The sequence below is a fragment of the Scomber japonicus genome, chromosome 1, assembly GCF_027409825.1.
Source record: "Scomber japonicus isolate fScoJap1 chromosome 1, fScoJap1.pri, whole genome shotgun sequence".
In the NCBI taxonomy this organism is placed as follows: Eukaryota; Metazoa; Chordata; class Actinopteri; order Scombriformes; family Scombridae; genus Scomber; species Scomber japonicus.
The window spans coordinates 18,505,943-18,527,393 of NC_070578.1; the positions used below are offsets into that span (position 1 = coordinate 18,505,943).

The following is a 21,451-nucleotide window of genomic DNA, read 5'->3' on the forward strand; positions in this document are numbered from 1 at the left end:
AGGGATAGAAGCAGTCTAGTGGTTAAGGTTAAGCATGTAGTGTTGTTGCTAGCTCACGTTGGTGGAAAATGCTGGGGAAATCTAGAGAGGGGAAAGGAAAAGGTAGTTTGGCCTCCCTTAGTAATAACACCAGAGATGCCTCTGAGCCAGTTCTGCTCTGAAATCGACAATAGTAGACTGATTATTTTGGTTTGCTCCTGGGTTTCAGTGTGTCTAATATATTTGTGAAGCAATGTGTGGCTGATAAAGAGCATATGTGTTCTCAAATCAACACTTGATGAACTACACTAAATGTAGCAATTAGGAATTACCTTTTTGCTTTTTCAGAGATCAATTATTTTCTGTGTAATTGAAAAATAAATAAGTGGAAATTTTTAAAAAAAATCCATTAAATAATTTCATAAATGTCTAGTTGCTGCTACAACACTCTAACATGGATACTTATTTATACAACACATCCTTTTCTTAAAAAATGAGATGCATTCATTCATCCTCAGCTTTACACTGTGGAAGTGGCCTCAGAACTGCTCAAGGTGACATGACATTTAGTCCAATTCAATAAATACAAATATCTGTGAGACCAGGTATGTTTGAATCTAGAGGGCACAGAGGGTGAGGCAATGCCGTGTAACCGTGGCAATACAATTTTGAAATCTTTATTTATCTTTTCTGACTGGTAAATATGATTCCGAAAAATGCAATCACCGATCACCTTGTTCTCCTGACTTCAACTGATGGATGACATTGTCTTCCACGTGTAAAAAAAATGGTTCATGATTGCGAAGCAACTTGCAGAGAAATAGAATGGATAGGTGGACAGATAAATAAGTATGGCAAAGGAAGCAAGGATAGCACTAGATGGAAACAAAAGGAATGGAAAATAATTGCACGTTTAGTCCTGTCACCAGCCAAGCGGTACGCATCAACCATGGCATTCTCATGATACCATTTGTGTGCGCGTGTGTATGTCTGTGTGTCTGTGTCAGGTCTTAAGTGGCCCTCTGACAGTGTGAGCTGTTGATCGTTTCTCCAGGCTCTGACAGATTACACATACTCTCAAGTGTGCATGCACATACACACATAGCTGGTCTCTGCAATGCAGAGGGAAGACAGGGAGTATACCAGAGAGTACACCCAACATTTTGTCACATGCAATATGGTGGCTGCTAAAACCAAAGCGTGTTGTCTTGACAATTCTGATCTCAAATGATTAACCATAACACCCTTAAGTATTCACATTTTGGCTTAATAAAACCCAACAATTAGAGTAGCAATTCAGGATTCTAGAAGGAGGTAATTTGGCGGTTTGTTTGATGAGCCTCAACAAAACTGTTATGCACTACAACAAATGTGTTGCATAAAAATACCCCACTGCTGAAATGTATTGCTGCACAAAAACTAGATACAATTAATACAATTTAAATTATGGACACAAGTTATATTTGTGTATGAGAATAAGTGTACTGTGAAACTTATGTTGACGAATTGCAATATAAGGTGATATAATGAACGCATGTTATACTATGTTAAGAACCGAAGTGAACTAACTTTAATATTCAATATTTTATTTGATTACATAAAAGTAGTTACATGTTTTGTGTAAACATAAAACTCTCTAAAAGTTGTTTTTTTTCCTGATGCATGACAAAAACATTTCAGTTGCATAAAAATATGTTTCAATGGGCCGATCCAACGCAATGCTAAGTACTTTTCTCCAGTGGTGGGATTAAGAGATGATTGACGCTTTCACTGAGGCATGTGGGCAGGTCATTGTGAAAATGACTGACACATGACAGGACCACTGTGACGGGTTCTTCCTGTTTACCGAGAGCTTTTTCTGATTGGCTGTCCCAAAAGCAATTTCCTGTTTCATGTTCCTGTCTGATAGCTGGCAGGTTGAATGTCAGGTTGACTAGATGTCACATACCCACAAACACTGCTGAACACACACACACACAAACACACATGCGCGCACACGCACACACACGCACACACACATACACACACACACACACACACGTAATTGTGCTGGGACTATTTACTTTTTTATTCAAGTGGACAAGGTGAACATTTTGTTTCAGAATAGAATTATGGCCAGTTCATGTCATGCATGCTGAAGTGTTAGGCCATTTCTGCATACAGTTATAAGCACGTGTCCTATTTTTGCTCTACTAAGCTATATAACATGGCTTACAAATTTAAATCTAATTTGGATATTTCCTGGATAATCCAAAATTGTATCCAATTTACATGCAACTGACCTGCTGAGCTGTAATGTTTAGAGCCATCTCACTTAACTACAAACCTGCCTGCTGAGCAGTGTTGTGCCTGTATGCATTCATATTCAAAACTTTGAGAAAAATCAAATATAAGCTATTAGAACAAAATTCCTTAAATTCCCAATCCCTCCTAACCCGCTCGGGTTCAGATCGGAGGGGTCATTCCTCTGAATCACACCCTTCCAGGTCTCACTGTTGTTGTCAACATGAGTGTTGAAGTCCCCCAGCAAAATTAGGGAATCCCCAGAGGAAGCACTCTCCAGCACCCCCTCTAAGGAGTCCAAAAAGGGTGGATACTCTGAGCTGTTGTTTGGACCATAGGCACAAATAACAGTCAGGATCCGTCCCCCCACCCAAAGGCGGAGGGAAGCTACCCTCTCATCCACCAGGGTAAACTCCAACATACAGGCACCAAGCCAGGGGGCAATAAGTATTACCCTTCTCGAGAAGACTGGTTCTGGAGCCCTTGCTATGCGTCAAGGTGAGGCCGACTATATCTTCTCAACCTCGCGCACCAGCTCAGGCTCCTTCCCCACCAGGGAGGTGACATTCCACGTCCCTAGAGCTAGCTTCTGCAACCGAGGGTCGGACCGCCAAGGCCCCCGCCTTCGGCTGCCACCCAGCTCACATTGCACCCGACCCCTTTGGCTCCTCCTATGGGTGGTGAGCCTAGTTTGTCTGGCTTGCGTGGAGGATGGATGAATTTTTAATTTTCAAATTCAATCATTATTATTTTATTTTAATGCATTATTAACTTGAACAGGTGTGTACTAACCTCACATCCACATTTAAACATATTTAAATGTTACTTTGACTTTATGTTTGCTGTATGATCAATGAAAATGTTAAGCAATGACCCTGGTTTCATGAACAAAATGGTCATTGCATGGTATTACATACTACTGTGAGTACTGTGTTGCAAACAATCAAATATGTACAGGACATGCTCTCAATCAAACTATCAACCAATATTTATAATTAATGATGGACATGTAAGAAGTTAAAGGGTGAAAGGCACTAACAGCATCAACAATTCTGGATTCAGGACTGAACACGTCTCAGTCTCTATGAGAGCATAAATGGTGAATGACAGGAATAGATGTCATCAGCAATTATATTATATAGGATATTTAATTTCACACCAATATCCGATTAGATTATTTCAGCTGTCCTATTTATAAAAACACAAATGAGCCCTTTTCTCAGAACCTAAGGAAAAAAACAGGAATGTACTGCACCAGTATCTGCAAAACACTACAACAGGTATTCAACTTAACACTGTTTTTACCCAGATGTTTACTTGTCTGTGTCAGGATTTTGGTGACCTACTAAGACACATAAACTGCTTATCCTGAATAAAGATTTCACATGGAACATACAGTAGATTGTTATCTGGAATATTTTGTGCACATGTGAAAAAACAAATCATTATCTTAAAATCTGATTTTCTCTCCGATTACATAAGCGTGCACTGTTTATCAGTACCATTAATGTTTACAGCAGTGTTTTCCCTGCTCCTACACCCCTCATCTCGTTTCTATGCTCTAACCTCTACCCTCCTACCCTTTTCTTATTCCTTCATTTCTCTCTCTTTTTTCCTTTATTCTTTGCACTTCAACACTCCCTCCAGCTATCACTTCTCCTTTTCTGCCTTTCCCTGCCCTCTTTCTACCCTCTCCTCCTCTATCAGTCCATCAGAGCACAAGACAAAATGAAATCCTTAAAGCTCAACAGTGTTAGCCGTGTCATTTCCCTCAACTGAATGAATTTGTACTCTGCTAAAGGCCATTATATCCAAGGAGGACAATTAACAGCGATTAATCATATTTTGCTCCTTATTGCCCACTACATTATTCATTTATTTTAACCTGGTTGTCAGTGCTGTAAACTCAAAATGTGTTATAATGTATCATTACCATGATAGTCAAGGATTTTTAATGAGCAGCAGTTTGTTATGCTGATTTAAAAAGGGATGGGATCTCTGAATTTTCACATTAAATGAACCTCTTCCACTCCTATCTTTTCCATACTTCTAACTAAATGAAAGGTCCTAATTGAAAATTACTCCATTAATTGGGTAACACGGTCACTACACATAATGTAATGAAGATATTACCCGTAAAGCAGGCCTCCTTCCTAAATACATTTTGCTTGCAAGAAGTCATCGACCATTTTGGTACATCCATACATGACAAATGTATGTTATATGATACTTATGGTAATTTTGCCTGTATAGCCCACGTATAACACCAAATCTACTACAGCACAACCACAAATGTAATGCAAAGTACACCCTGAAGCTATATGCCTCTTACAGGATTTTAGCAATTCCTCATGTAACCCAGTAGAAACAGTGTTTCTTTGCCCGAGAGCCCCAGCCAGCGAGGGCAACAGCGCCCCCAATACATTAAAAATGTCTCAGGACCAATTGTTATTGGTCAAAACACGCTGTAAGGAGATACTATAGGAGGGAAGAAGCAAGTCCCACCCTCTATCAAGTAACAATTGCAGTAAAAAAAACACACCGGCCCAGTATGAGAAGCACATGCGAACCAGTGAGTGAGAGAAGTACATTTTATTATTATTTCACACAAGTTGGTTTTAAACGTTTGAAAGTGTTAATAAGTGATGCTGGAGGTGACTGAGACGACCCAAAGCCTGTTGATTATGGGTTTATTGTATACAGACCGCCTTGGTGAGTGATTTTAAGCTAAGCTAATGTAGCTATATTGGTAGCCTGTGTAGCTTCTTCATGCTGCATAGTGTGTGTTTGTGTGCTTGCTGGCTAATGTGCCACATGCAAAATACACAGTCACTGCAGTGACATGTTAAAAGTTAAGTCTTTCATAACAGGGCACATATTTCAATGTTGACGTGAAATAAATGAATTTGAACCGTAGCCTATTGTTTATTTATAATTAATTAGGTATTTTTTGAGAACATTCAATAGTATTCTGTAAAGCAAGGTTGGTTAAAAATAGTGTTCATTAAGAGGGTGGGGAAAAAAATATGTGAAAATAAAAACTGTGACCTTAATCCAGATTTTAAGGTGTAAGAGATTTATATTGAACTGTTTTTTTTTAAATTATTTTAAAATGTATATTTAGCATCTATTTTTTCCAGTAATACTCTGTAGTTCTGACTCTCTCTCTCTCTCTCTCTCTTGCTCCCTCTATGTATAGTCTGTCTGTCTGTCTGTCTCTCTCTCTCTCTCTCACACACACACATAAAGGTTCATTTTTAATTACTTTATTGGCTGTGATAGAAACAGTAGTAGCAAAGTAATTTCCATTCAGCCATCCATTTTCTAGGTGCTTATTCAGGTCATTTTCCAGCCATTTAACCAGGTCAGAATCCATTCATTTGGTTGCCACAAATAATAGCAGCCCAGATGTTGTTTCCAAGGGATAGGCCTTCTTCTTCTGGGGGATCCACAGTCACGGTCAAGGTCAGGTGGGAGATGTGGGTCCTTCCAATTTTTTTTTTTCCTGCTTCATATCGCTGATTCACTGGTGGTTAGTCTCATTGTTCTAACCAATCAATCAATCAATCAATCAATCATTTGGATACATTTCATCCATAGCGATGTAACACAAAGCATTTTACCTCACCTTAAAAAGAACAAAGCAAAGGCCTGTGCATACTGTACACACAAATGCACATTCACTCCACACACACCACCCTGATCAACACACAAACAATAAATAGTGACACAATATAAACGTATGAGTAAAACTCAGTGTTACTTAATTTGTTTCCAAGAGGCACTTGCTCATCTTGATGGGACTCTATGGGTTCAGACATGGAAGTTTTGATCCCAATGCAAAGCACATCACACAGATATGATGGTATGATGATCCCAGAAGGACAACATCATCGGCAAACAGCAGAAATGCCAAGCCAGTGTCACTGCTGATTTCCTCTCCATGTTTATTACAAACAGGGGAAAACAGCGTATCAGCATATCACTTTGGCAGCAACTGTAAACAAAGACTCATGGAGTCAAACAAAGCACAAGCTTAAACAGCAGTAATACAAATTAATACTAAACTGGTATTATGCATACACTAATAACTCTGCCCAGACAAAAACTTCCTATTGTCCGTGTAAGTAGGCGGTGAGCGGTGTGTTTAATGCCTGTTAAAATTCAACGCTGTCCTCAAGCATCCCGATCCTTTGGGCTAACGGTGCTGATTCCTCGTGGGTATGGTTCATCCACGGGTTCAAACGAGGGAGTCTCCCAAAGTTTCTTCAGCAGGAAAAGTGGAGGCGCTAGTTGATAGTCACTGGCTCTTGTGGATCATTTTACTGTTACGTTTCGGTTAAGCAGCTGAAATCTCATCTCGCCAGCGAGGGTGGAGATGCTTCGAAGAGAATAAAATGGGGGGGGAGGGGGGTAACATGCATGGTACTACCTTTATCAGTCACCCGCTTTGGCAAACGGACTAAAGTCTCTTCTAACAGGACTATGAAAGGCCTTTTTTTTCTCCTTGCAGCAGACTTTTGTAAACTCAGGTGACGTCAGTGGCTGGAAGTGGCCTCAGGTGTCACAGCCGATCAGGGACGAAAATCCCCTGGCGGGATTATGGGATCCCGAGTTGAGCTTGATTTTACCCCAGACCAGTTAAGGCTGGGGGAAAGAGGCACTGCTTGCCCCCCTTGGCTGTTTCCTTTGTTGAGGGGGTAGCGCAGGTCACTCAAATCAGGCCTTGATCTTTCCTCTAGGCCGCAGTTCATGCTTTGTCTTTCAGCAGACAAAGAAAGGCCATGTGCTCAGTCCACCATGGCATTAAGGCCCAACACTTATCAGTGTCCACTTTCCTGCTTGGACAACATTGATGGCTCTGACTCCCAATAATCCCAAAGGCAAATCTCGACAACACGTATTTAAGCATTTTAAAAAGCCCTGAAACACATTAACATATCTCTATAACTTTATGTGGGTAAAATTGCATATTGTTTTCATGACCAGGATAGAATCCACATTTCTCTTCCTGAATGTTAGCTTCAACAATCAGCTGGAAACTCTTCACTAGCACCTTGATCTTGGCAGACTTTTCCAGGAAGGTTTAGCGGTATAACCCCCTGATTATTTGAACACATTCTTTGATCCCACCTACTGAAAGTTTGGGATGACTGGCCTCTTTTGCCATTTCAAAGGTCACCACAACAGCATGCACAGCCTGCAGCATGTTTGGGTGAACTTTTAACATCCTCGGTGCCTCGTCACGAAGGGTTATTCTCACTAAACCAATGACATATGCCAAAGAATTTGGTTTAGACTTCTTATTCTCTTTTCTTTTCTGTTTCTAACATATCATATTGTCTCATTTTCCCTCTTTCCATCCTCAGTCTCTTATTTCTTCCTCTTTCCTCTGCCCTGCATCCCTCTGTTACATCTCATTTCACCCCATCCTTTATGTTCCTTTCATTCACATCCTCTCCAGCTGTTTCCTCTGTTCCTCCCTCTCTTCACTTCTCTCCCTGCTCCCCTTTCATAAGCCCTCTCTTACTCTCCTTCCTCCACTTTGAAACACCTCTCTTGTCCTGTTATTACATTTACATTTTAAATTTAGTTTACTGACTGCGTGATTGTCTGTGTGTGTGTTTGTGTGTGTATCTGTAAGAGTGCGTAGGTGTGTTATGAGATTAAAAGTACTGGTGTACCAGGGTTTCACACTAAGCACTTGGAATAAACAGCTATCTGTTGTGGATAATTTGCTTTCCAACTTCTCTGACTTGCATCCAAGGATTTATTTTTGCAGTGCCTTTTTGTCATTTTGCAGATGCTCACATCCACAGGGACCTGCAATAAGTGCAACAGTAAAATAAACTTAAAATAATGTATTGCCAGCAGTACAAGCAGCCAATATGGTGAGCGGGGGCCAAAACAACAGTGCCCAGACGGCAGAGAGTTATGTCTGTGTCTTTATGATATTCATGTATCACCAAAAAGCTAGTGGTCTAATAATAGAGGAGTGCTACAGTAGGCACAGAAATACCTCTCTCAAGCTCTTGGTCTTCTCTGTTTTGTGACTTGGCCTCTCTCTTCTCTGATTGTCTACTCCTCTCAGGTCTGTCAAAGCTCTCCTTTCTCTTTGCTCTTATCTCAGCTCTTGTGCTCTTGTCTCCTCTCTTTTTTTAGTTCTGCAAACTCCCCTTTCTGGCTCTCCTTCCACACCTTCCTTCTGTGCTTTATCCACAGATGAGTTGCTTCTCTCTTTTTCTCTTGCCCTTCTCCGCCCCCTTCTCCCATCACTCATTTCCTTCCAGCTTCACTTTCTTTCTCATTTATCTTTATCTTTTACAACCTAGCATTTGTTATGTCCAAACTCACACATTTACACTGGTCTTTTTGACTCCCCCCTTTTTTCACTTTCTACCTCTTCTCACAGGTATTGTAACCCCTCTCCTCCTGTTCATTTAAGTGAATTTCCTGCCCTCACCTCCTCTCCTATGTTCTTCATCCATCAGTCTCTGTTTTGCTCCGGTTTCTTTAACCACTAACTTCCCTTTCTCTCATATTTCAAGTGATCATCCTATAACTTTACTGGCTTCTGTCAAATCTGGCAATCATTTTATCTCCTCTCCATCTCCATCTTCATATCTAACTAACATCCGTGCTGCAGGCCTTGCATTCTTTTCACCAACTTGGCTTGTCTTCTTCTGAACTTGTATCAGTCTCTCCTCTCTTGTCCTCTCATTTGCACCTTCATTTTTCTTCCCCTCCATCTCAGTTCAGTCTCATCCCTCTGTCTTCCTCTCCTCTGACCTCTTGTCTCTCCCTCATTCCAATGTCAGGCAGCTGGCCAGTCCACATGAATAATGGAGGAGATGCAGTATATTTGTCACTTTTTATCTGTTTCTCTCTCTTCTTTTCACATTTTCTTTTTGTTATTTTCCAACACATATAATGACAGCATTTCTCTGATTTAGTAAAAATGCATTCACATATAAAGATGCATCCATGTGATTCCATCCATTCAGGACCTTCTGTTGACTACATTCATTGTTATTTCCTAACCCAGATCTTCGTCATCAGCACTGCATACCGTAATTGAACCCTTTTCTAACCTTGATCAAATTCTTATTCCAACCTTGACCCTAAACTTGATCCTCCTAATAAATAACTTTTTTGAAACGTGCAAATAAACACAAGTTTACTGTAGTGTGTTGTTTAAAAAAGAAGCACCATGCATAGAGACTTCATCTGACAACTGATGAAGTGTCTTAACTATAGCATTACTTCAACTTTAAAAGAGCACATTTTTTACACAGGATGTTTTAGTTCACTTGGCCATGACTCTCAAAACGTGAGATATCAAAAGCTTTTCTTTTAGATGCAGTCTTGCAGCCACTCCCTTATCATCAGTCGTTTTCTTCACCCAGACAGTTTCATCCAGCTACAAATGTCATAGTGACAGTGCTCAACAAAAGCTTTCTACAAATCTGTATATTTTTTGGCCAAATGTCGCTTTTGTTATTCCAAATGTAATGAAACAGATAATTTGGCGAGACCAAGAAGCCAAGATTGTAAAATACTATCAGCTGCTTGTTTCAGCTCCTCCAAGTTGTTTATTTGTTTAAATTGAGGTCCCAAAGAAATGCACCGAGTAGCTCCCAGATGAGTTTAGTTAAGTCACTCTTTTACCCAGAGGTACTTCTCTAGGGTTTTTCTGGAAGAAAACAAAAACAAATACAAATGCATTTCTAATCAAGTTGTAAACGGTTTCTTTTTGTTACAATAGACATTACAAAAATGACTTGGATATCTGCAATAATGGGTGACACAGAGGTAGGGCTGGACGATATGAACCAAAAGTCCATATCGTCCAGGATATATATTGATATTTTTTCTGTAAAGTAATTATACATTTTAATTGAGGAAATATTGGTCAGATAGTGGATTAAATTAAATGACTTCCACTACTTCTTGTGTTTTTACGCTGCTAGTTTTTTATTGTACTTGTAACATAACCAGTGTAGTTAGTCACCTCCAGTTTTCACCTGGCTCACTGTCTCTCTGTGGTCAACACACACACAATGAGGGCTCAGCTCTACCCGAGGTGAAACACAAACACACAGCTCTTTAATACAGAGATCCTCCATCATAGCCATAAATAAAATCTCTCCTTAAGCCTTTGATTTTTTACTCTGAACCAACCAAAACCAGCATAATGTTGCCGCCATGTGCTTTTAAATAGCATGTCAGCGTTTCAGATTCAAAAGTTTGAGTTTATTTGTGCTCTTGACCATAACCGCTGTGAAACAATCAGAAAGTAACGTGATATTAATCTGATTACCGGCTTTCTTATTGCCAGTGCTCCCTCACTTCATTCACTCTCTAGCTTGTTCGACCACAGCTAACACAACAGCATTCTGTAGCCACTTCCTCTGTAGCCGCTTACTGATGGAGCAACTGTGTCCCCCCATTCAGTGTCTGGACTTTTTATACAGAACAGCGAGGCAGAATAAAGTAGAAGCAGACCAGACTCTCTGAGAGCAGAGGAGAGCAGCCACCATTAATGTCAGCAAACTGCAGCAGAGGCTAACATTAGCTGCTCCTCTCTGCAGGGGCGGGGCTGAGTCCCCCGTGTGCAGCAGACAGACAGAGATGGAGAGTTGCCACAACTCAACTCAGTAATTTAACATGTAATCCGCACAAAAGACATCTCCAAATGACAAAAATATTCCTGTTAAGCATGTGAAGAAACTATATTGATATAAACGATAACATCTCATTCTATATCACAGTTGAAAATATATCGATATATTTTAAAAACTCGATATATCGCCCGGCTCTACACTTAGGTAATATGTTGATCAACTGAACCCATCATGAGCAGATAATATACATATTCACATGTGATTAATCTGAGCTGATGTACAATACTAAATGATTTTAACATCAAATTCAGCTATTTCATGTCACCATTATTACACAACTACTATAATTTTCCATTTTTTCATTACAAAACTGTCTTGCAAATACAGAGGCCTTGAGATTGAGGTGGTGATTTCACATTACTGAATTTTAGGACAGGAATTTTATTAGGTAAGACCTTACCTTTTGAACTCAGTAAGTACCATGAATCAAAACATTAAAAATTAACTTCACAATGTTATTTCTATATAAGTAAGGGAATAACATGGTATAACAATGCCTTACCTGAATAATGAATAATGATGAATGAATAATGTCTTTAGAGAGGACTGTTTTTTCCTGTTCTTGAAGCATTAGCCCAACATGAACGCCACAGCAGTCAAATGATGCTTGACTTGATGATGGTCCTCATTCCAGTTATTACTTTTAATGAAAAGCCTAACCAATTATGGTTATGCTAAAAAAAACAAATGTATAAGATGGGTTTTGCAATCAGGGAGGTGACGTTGCTCAGAGTCATTACAACAGTACTGATTCTTGCCAAAATGAAGGTGTGAATTTATGTCCTCATGTTATCACACTATCACACATTTCCATGTAACCTTACTAACTGATAAAGACCACTGGTTGACTTGTTGACTTGTTGAGAGATAACGCACTGCTCTACCGTATATTCTATTCAGTGTGTACTATAGTCACACTGCCTTCAGATGGACACATTGGCGGTGCTTTTGTCTCATCTGACTTTTTTCATGCTGCTTTTCTTTGATTTCCTTGAGCTGTCTCTTTCAGTCCTTTTTTTTATTTTTTTTTATTTTGTTAACCTCCCAACTGTATTCAGAAAGACAGAACGTTGTGTCTCATATAATAAGTTCTCAATAAGGCCCTCTAACAAGTGCTCTTAATATTGTTTTACCACCTCTCATATTTTGTTTCTGTCCTGTTCCTTATCTATCTTTCCTCCTCCCTCACTGTCTCCCTATCTATTCTGTATACCTGCGGCATTATTAAAGGGCAGTTACAGTGGCTGTAGTTGCCCTAGGGAGGACGGTGGAACATTGGCTTCCAGGCAGTCTCTTACATCATTTCCTTTTTTTTTTGTCTCAGTGCACCATTTTCCTGAAGTTTTTTTTCTTTATCTGTTTTTTTTTTTTAAACCACTGCTTTGGTTGCTGTTAGTAACAAAATGCGAGAGCAGCCACAGCTGATGTAAGACTTACCATAGGCAACCAACTCATCGTCTCAGTGGTGATGCTTTAGAAACAGTTTTTTGAAGATGTGAACTTTGCTGACTTTTTACTACTTAAGTATCTTCATTCACTCACTTCTCCTCCATTTCATTTCTTGCAACAAAGATTTGCTGAATATTCCCTCAGTTACACAGATTTAGATGTCAGAGTTATACTATACCCAGTATACCTGCAGTGCTCTGCTTTTGGTCTATGTGATCATTATCGGAAGGGATAATATCACTTATTCAGTTCCCACATAACATTTTCCAGTGGAACAAATTGCCTTTTAGCCAAAACTTTTCTTATGATTTTAAGAGGAAATTATAAATTATCATTGTGCCTGACTCAAATATGAAATTATTTGTCCAGTGACACAAGTTATCCTTGAGTAAGTATAACACCGCATCCTGACATACAGCAACGTGAGCGACAAAAGTGATTAAAAAGCATGAGTTTTCAATCAGCCTTTCCTGACATGCCGTGAGCGACATCGCCCTGTACAGCAATGACGCCCACCCCTCAAAAAATCGCTCGCTCTTTCTCTATCTGGACGAAATTTCATGGCCCTGTCCCACCCCTAAACACTTCTTATTGGTTGAAATGTACACGCTGCTTCCTGATGACAAGCTGGCTAGCAGAGAGAGAACCCAGAGAACGGGGAACAGCAATATACTCATGAGAAAATCGTCACGCTGCATATCAGGACAGTTTCATGCAAGATTTTGTCACCGGTTCACTCGCTCGCTGGATGTCAGGATGCAATGTAATAATCCTTGTTGACCACACAAGAGAGGTCGGATAGAATTGTGATTGTTATTAATCTTAATGATGATTTGTGAGGATATATGTCCTTTAAGAACATGCATTTCTAATTATATTGCCACAACAACTACAACAAATTACTTACAAAGGTTTAAAGAGGAAACTGGCTAATGAATTATTGAAATTAATGATGCAGCTATCTATTATGCAGTTGGTATGAGAGACCTGATGAGATGAGATGGCTCTTACCTCAACAGCAGAGTCATATCAATGGTACAAAAGCTTAGTTCTGAATTACCAATTAAAGTTACCAATTATGAAAAGCACCATGTTTGAAGCAATCTCATGGCTGAAATCCAGATCTGGTAGATGATGAACAAGTACACCAGTCAAGATCGTGATACTTCTCAATGGTGGAGCGCTGCTGATTTCACTCTTCTAGTTTTGATTGTTAAGTCATGACTCAAGATTTTCCAGCTAGCCTTTTCTGACTTGATCTGTTTCAACTAGCATCTTCTGGACTTACATATTGAGATTAACATTTCCACTCAACCAGCAAAAGCAAGCATGGTTTCAAATAGCCTTTTCAGGCTGGCATTTTCACAATGCTTTTCGATTCAACCAGTGAAAAAAGCAGCATGGTTTCTCTGATAACCAGACCATGGGGGGGGGGGGGGGGGGGGGGTGTCCATGGGCAAGCTGGTTCAACTCCTGAATGCTGTTACTTCTTTTAATCAACACTGTTAGTCTTATGACATTTGCATGATTTCCAATTTTGCAGTTTGAAATGTAGCTTTTTACTGTGAAACATGCACATGGCTTAAAGTCAGTGAAATAAAAGTATAACTAAAGCAGTACACACACTGATGTTCTAACATGCTGTGTTTATTATCCTTACACAAAAATCTATACACTAGAATCCAGTTTTTAGGGCATTGATCTTTTTGGTCAGACTGCAAACAGCACGGGTCCAGGCCATGTGTTACATATGTGTGTTTGTATGGCCACGTTTGTTCTGCTAAATGTATGTATGTCACTACTGAAAGACATGTTGGTGGTGGTGGTGATGTGCAAGCTGTCTTGTGCCTTATGCTGGTTTGTCCAATGATAAGTTCTTTGGTTGGTTATTTTTAGACCTAAAAATCATTTGAGATTATATCTGTCCCAGCTAGTCTCTCTTTTTGTGGGTGGCTGGTTCGTCGTGACTATCATCTCACAGTGGGGTGTAAATTGGTCTTTCCATGTTGTTGGCTCTTAGAAATCTTGAAGGGTCAAAGGTGGTCTGGTGTAGTGGCCATGTAGGAGATGAGGGTTTCCTGATTTTGAGCCTGTCAGTTTGCAGGATGTTTAGATGGTCTGGTCAACCAGAAGTTTGAAAATCTCACTGATGTGTTGTTCGCAAAGAGCCATTCCTGTTGTTTGAAGGTTTGTACCATCTGCATTCAAAACACAACAGGACTCTCCACTACAACCTCCTTCAATTACAGCCAGCCTTTGCACTTTGGAGGGCAATGCAAAGTGACATCAAAATCATACTTTGAACTCCCTGGAAAGTTCCACTTTACAAAGGGATGTTTTTTTCAGTGGTAAACAAGAGCGAAATTGATTATGTATAGACCCTTAGATGAAGTAATTTATGCTGGAATTATTCACTCTCCTGTGATGTTGTATAGTATACTCTATTTACGATTGTTTGTGTTGAGTAATTTCACATTTTTCATAACCATGGTTGGCTGTGCTTCAATCGGTAATACAGCAATATGTAATTACAGGACAGCAATTTTGAGACACTTTCCTCCAACAACAGCATTTTTTCGTACCCAAAATGAGATATGTATCTTGCATGAGCACATCCATGAACTGCATGCACAGATTGTAACAGCAGGTTATGACAAAAAATCTGTATGTACTGCACTGAGAAGTAATCCCTCTGTGATGTGGACTATACAAAAATGTAGAAATACACAACATAATGCAACATATAGTGTCTTCACTGCGGAAATATTCTGTAGCGTAGCATTATGTCTTAGCAGGCATCGGTGGATTTTGCAATATCAACTTTGGTATAACAAGTTTGGTTATACCATACCTTCTTTACCCCATCTGTCTTCTTTCTTTTTGCTATATACTATGCAAAATATAATACATACATTAAGGACCAAAAGTTAATGCAACTTAATCTGATTAGATGACATGAAACATAGTTGTTCGAAAAATGTGAACCTCACTAAGGTCTCAGATATTGCCTCTTCCTAAAATGACTTCTGTTTGGTTGTTAATTGTCTCCTATTGGTTTACTTCTAGGCTAACTGGTACTACCCTGCCCTCACCAGTGATATCAAGTAAGAACTGGCTTCGGATACACTTCACCTCAGACAGCAACCATCGCAGAAAAGGATTCAGTGCTCAGTACCAAGGTATGTAATACAAAGTACTTTACTATTAGCACTTCAAGGTTCTCAGTCTCCTTTTTCCATAAATAGTATGGCATGAATGCATCTTTGTGTGTGTGTGTGTGTGTGTGTGTGTGTGTGTGTGTGTGTGTGTGTGTGTGTGTGTGTGTGTGTGTGTGTGCGTGTGCGTGTGTGTGTTTATGAGTCCCAAGCTAGGTCCCATGCACCTGGTATGAAACTAGATATATATTATTTATCATGAGATCCAATCCATCAGGCTTTGCATTTACAACCAATAATAAAGGTAGAGTGAGTGATTCTAATCCAATGCACTTTTTGGAAATTCAGCAAATATCTCATGGTCAGCTAGCTGTCCATTCTGTGTGTGAACTGAGACAAGTCCACTGTTCTTACACTGCACTGGCTCTGTAAATGGGATTGCAAACAAACACAGTGGCTCAGAGTGAGCCACATAATGTTTCCTCGGCCAGTCCGCAGCAGGGGGCGTTTGTGCTCGTGCACAGGGCAGGGGGAAGTCATCAGAGCAGCTGTTTGTGTGGGGACATGACAGTCTCCCGTCTGCAGCACCCAGTGAATGGTGAAGGAAGGCTGGTGAACTGGTGAGAGAGAGAGGCCATGGCTAATTCACATAAAAAGTGTTTTCTCACAGTACAGATACACTTCCATGATGTTAAATGTATCAATCCACACTGAGTCAGAGACAGTCTCACAGAGACCCCCTGTGTTGTTTATGCCCCAAATCTTTTTCTGTCACATTTAGTGAGCAGGCAGCTATTTAAATAACACAAATATCCTGCTGTATATGTATTTTCAACTTATAAACATTAATAATGAATCAATGCAAACACTGCCACTTTCTTCTTGTGGAGTTGACATTCAAATTATTTTGGATCAGTAAGTATCCACAGTCATCCTGGTGAAGGTAGTTTGTTCAGCCGCTGTCATCACATCTCTCTAGGAGCTGCAGCTGACAGACAGCTGCTTCTGTGACTAGAGACTCTCTATTGCTTGTTGCCTTGTCTATGTGCGTCAATGAATTGTGGGAGCGGAGCTTCTGAAGGAGCACAATGGGAGAGGTGTATTTGTTTGGATGTTTAGTTCAAATATCAACAGTCATTCTTCAAAATGACTGACTCTACCTTTAACAAGTTATCATCTTGATTATACCCACATTGAGGTTGGAATTGAAAATGCTAATTAGCTATGTGGGACTGGCATTATTGGTTATTAATTTTCTGTAAGAAAGGACTTGCTACAGTTACTCCTTGTAGCTTTCACTCTTTTTGACCTATTAACTTGCTGGTCGGATTTTCCTTTTAAAATGTGGTCGGGGTGCCTTGGTTGTCGAGTGTTTACTGTGCATGACAGATAATGGCAGCGTCCCGGTTAGAGTCTGGCAAGGGACCTATGCTGCAAGTCATTTCCTACTTTCTCTTCCTGTTTCCTGTCAGCCTCTCTGCCACCTACTGTCAACTAAAAAATGCCAAAAAATCAATCTTTAAAAAATGTGGTCACACTGTACAGATCGCATTTACACCTGGCTGGGACCTGATCACAATGCAAGCCAGACTACCTCTAATTATGGTCCAGGCAATCCAATAGCATTCGGATTTCAGTGCATTCCCAGTGCATTTGCACCTTGCATTATGTGTTTTTCCTTATACAGATAGCATATCCTGATACAGCTTGCTGTTAATGCAAGGTGTATATAGAAACATAAACAAGATAGAACTGGGAAATATATGTGTGTGTGTATATACAGTATGTGTTTTGGTTTTGTGGAGAGGTTCCCTTTATGTCTTCATATAAATGAGAATACCTTTTTTCTGGGACAGCAATCTGAAATCATCTGACTGGACATTGCTGTCATTCTAATTGACTGGTTGTATGGGCATAATTAGCTCATTAAGATGCATGTAAGTGATTCAAATTAAATTGGCTGCTTACAACCCAAAACGTGGTGATCTAAGAGCTGCCGATCTTCCTGTGTGTCTCACTTCCTGTCTCACTCCATTCTTTTTTATTCAGCTTAACCTGTGTCTTGCTTCCTCTTATAGGTCCTTATTCTTGCCTTTGGTGCTTCTGTCATTTCCTCTCTGTCTGTCTCCTGTTGTGTGTGTGTGTTTGTGTGTGTGTTAGGGAGAGAGAGAGAGAGATGTGCTTTTCATATCAAGTCTATTTCTCCGCAGAATGTAGTTTGGTCTTAGCACAGATTTTTCTGTTATCCTCTGCAATGCTGCTACTTTGGATAAAATAGATGGAATAATTTTTAACACTGCTCCTCTCCTTTCCTCTGCTTCCCTTTTTTCCTCTTTTGTCCCCACTTCCATGTTATAATTTTCTGTTTCTGCCACAGTTGCATTTGTTGTAGGTTTGATACAGGAAGGCGAGTGTGCAGCCCTTTCTGGAATATAAACATAGCTGATGTGCACTATGTGGCAACCTTGAAAAGGATAAGCTATTAGGATAAATACTAAATTAAATGTAATAAAGTTTAATTTATAATGGAATTAATAACCTACTTCTCCTCTCATTTCTGCAGTGAAGAAAGCAATAGAGCTGAAGTCCAGAGGGGTGAAGATGATGCCCAGTAAAGACTCCAGTCACAAAAATGCTGTCTGTAAGTAAACCACTGTCTGATGTTTGTGTGTTTTTGTTGTTAGTTCGACTGTACATCATTTAGACAGCCCTTTGCACACACACACACACAGGCACACACGCCCACACATACACAGGCACACACTGTATGTACACAAGGACACACAGCTTGCATCCATCTTTGATGTGGCAGGGGCAGGGATTTCATCTATTTTTCACTGGGGTTGCCCTTCTAGGAGACAAGAATTTGCACCACACATTCTGTCTCTTTTTTCTTCCCAGCACAGGGTCACGGGTTCATTTGAAACCAATCATATAAAAATAAGTTATTTGTGTTTACAGAAGAAAGATGTGTTTATTTCAAGATGTAAAGTATATTTTAAATACAATCAGTATTGGTGACATCAAGTTTTGTTATTCCTACAATTCAGTTCACTGCAAACTAACCAACCATGCCATGATGCTAATATACATCTCTCCTTTTTAATTACTTCTTGATGAGCAAAACAATCAAAGTAATGAAAGCTACTATTTCAGCAGGTGAATGTTTGCGTTTTGCTTTTGAGACCTTAAGCAAAATCTTGTTGGCACATTGCACAGCCATCATGTTTGGCTACCAAAATATGTATTCATGAACATTTATTTTGTTCAGCTTGTGTTTTTCCCTTGTTCCTGTTTCTTTCTCACACAGTGCACTTCCCTGTGGAGTCAGTAACTGTTCATAATAAACTAACTGCAGCATAGTGACTCACTTTCTGCTGGCTGTTGCTTCCCAGAGGATGAGTCTTTGTATCATCCATTTAAGCTTTTTAAAAATACTATACGTTTATCCATTTCCAAAACCTAAATGGAGTCAGGATGTTTTGTCTTGTGATTCCTCCTGGCCAATGTTGGACGTGCTCCCACTGCATCTTATTCACTCTATTTGGCGGTGCAGCCAAGAATCCAGACACTGTAGTCTCCATCAGGTGAAGTAATTAATGGGTTATACATTTTTGACAGCCCACCTCTGTGACATATTGTAAGTAAGTGGAGTGCAGTTCTATAGTGAACATGAATGAGGACCAATATATAGAGCATAAGTTGGGGGGGAGGGGGGCTAAAATATTCTTGCTATTGTATTTTCTACTGCCCTCTCTCCTTTAATGTCCCTTTTTAATATGCTCAGGGCTTTACTTGAAACATTCTAAATAAAGCACAAAGTACATAGCCTAGTGCACATATACGTATGTCCTATTGCAATGAAATCTAAATGGGTGCTTTTCACCATGCTACTGACATGGTAAAAACTACTTCCCGTACTTTTTCAACTACACAGTGCTTACAGTCTAGAATACAAAGCATTTTTGTATGGCAAAGCTATTTATAAGAATAATTAGAATTTTGAGGCTGTAATTTATGGGCTATAAATTGTTTTCAGAAATCCAATTCATTTTTCTCACCTGCTGTATATATACAGCAAAAGGGACAGATAACCCAGTGTCCCTTTATATTTGATCAGTATGTCATGCTTCAACCAGCCAAGTAACATGAAAGTGAATGAGTTATTTTCTGAAGCGATAAACAACATTGACATTGTCAACCAGCACAGGAGTGAACTGGCAAACTGTGTATAATAACATACACAGTAATTACAAATTAATCACACAAGTTTGTATTAATTAAAGAAATATAGATCTTTAGATTTCGAACCACTGATAATCACTCCGTGATTAATTTAAATGACCTCTTTTTCTTCTCTGCAGAACATAACAATATTCTTATTTATAGTCAGATATGAACAAAGTGCTGCTGTCAAATGTTTCATGATTATCTCAAAAACTGCACAATGAAAAAACATAAAACTTTGTTGGCAACTACTCTGTACAGTAGGCACAGTTTATAGTTTATTTTATCATTTAAGCCTTCAAAAGCTTATTTAAATGTCCTTTACTGTACACACAGGTTAAAGCGACTCTTACCTTTCTTGCATTTCACACAGCACTTTGAAAAAACTTTGAAAAACCTCCTATGTCCCAGTTTTTACCTCACCAGCAGCTAATGGGAATCCTAATATATTTTAAGCATCATATTTTATATTGACCACGAAACATTAAAATAATGAATTTAATGGCAAAAATGATGATACATATCTCTACAGTCTGGGGTGGCAGACATATTTCTTGGCAGCTTGGAGACACCTCTAAAACAGTATTAAGATCATGTGACACAGGCTTTTAATTATCACAGAAACACAAGCTCATACCTCATCCATTCCTTAGCATTTAGCTTCATAATAAAACCTTCATCAATAATTCTGCTGATTTATACGCTCAGCCAAGCATGTATTGCTGCAATTAACATTAGTTTGGTATTTTGTGTGTGCAAACGTGTGTGTGTATGTGAAGTAGAAATCATATGTGCTTGTGTATCTCTTCATGTGTTGAATACAATTAAAATCGTATTCACTGTGTTTGAGTGTGTGTATGTGAGGAGTTCCTCGGGCAAACCAGTTTATTAAATTTATCAATGATGGTGCTTGGTGAAGAGTTCAGTTCATATGCACTGCTTCTTTTTCTGTCTTGCTTCTCTTTCCTACACATAAACACACACACACACACACACACACACAAACACACACACACACACACGCAGCCATACAAAAATCTGCTCACGTGAAAGAATCGCCTGAAGTCAGTCTGGCGAGTCTGAATCTTGTGCATTTGCTTTTTACATGAGCAGCCAGCTAACAATAACATCTTGTTCTGAAGTAACTCTCTTGCCATGGTCGTCTCTGGAGATTTCTCTCAGGCTGCAATGTGTAAAATAACTTACAATATAGCTTCAGAAAAGTAAGACTCGTGAGATCTCTGAGCAAGCAGCAAAGCAAAAAGTCTGTTAACCTTATGACTTGTAATAGACATCTGCACCAGGAGGTCTAGACCCCATTCTCAGATCCCAGAGCACATTGCCCCATGTGGATTTTACCTTTATACTGATCACAGTGTTTTCCTGCTTGTGTGTTAAAAGACTCTCAAAAGTAGCTATCCCACTTGTAAAATTATAAACACACTGTAGAGAATGTGCTTTGTTATCTGTAATCATTATGTGGGGCCAAAGAATTATGATAATGACTATTAACTCTGTAGTCCAGGGATCCCTTAAGCTGTTTCAGCACTGGACCTAGATGAGACATTTTGTGTCTCACCATGGGACCCATGCTCATTAAAACATACTAGCATTTTGGTCACAGGGACCAAAAGTAAATATTCGTCTCACGCTGAGTTGAAGGTTCAGTGAGGT

At 39.5% G+C, this 21,451-nt stretch overlaps 1 protein-coding gene across 1 annotated transcript in view; it reads left to right on the plus strand.

Annotated features, from left to right (window-relative positions):
* The window catches only part of LOC128357768 (CUB and sushi domain-containing protein 1-like), a gene marked incomplete at its 5' end in the record, with an annotated part of 321,638 nt that overhangs the window by 111,188 nt on the left and 188,999 nt on the right, over nucleotides 1–21,451 (plus strand). Inside the window, 2 exons of the mRNA XM_053318176.1 lie at nucleotides 15,462–15,574; nucleotides 18,114–18,191. Of these exons, the coding sequence (XP_053174151.1) occupies nucleotides 15,462–15,574; nucleotides 18,114–18,191 (191 nt within the window). The remainder of the gene's footprint in view (nucleotides 1–15,461; nucleotides 15,575–18,113; nucleotides 18,192–21,451) is intronic.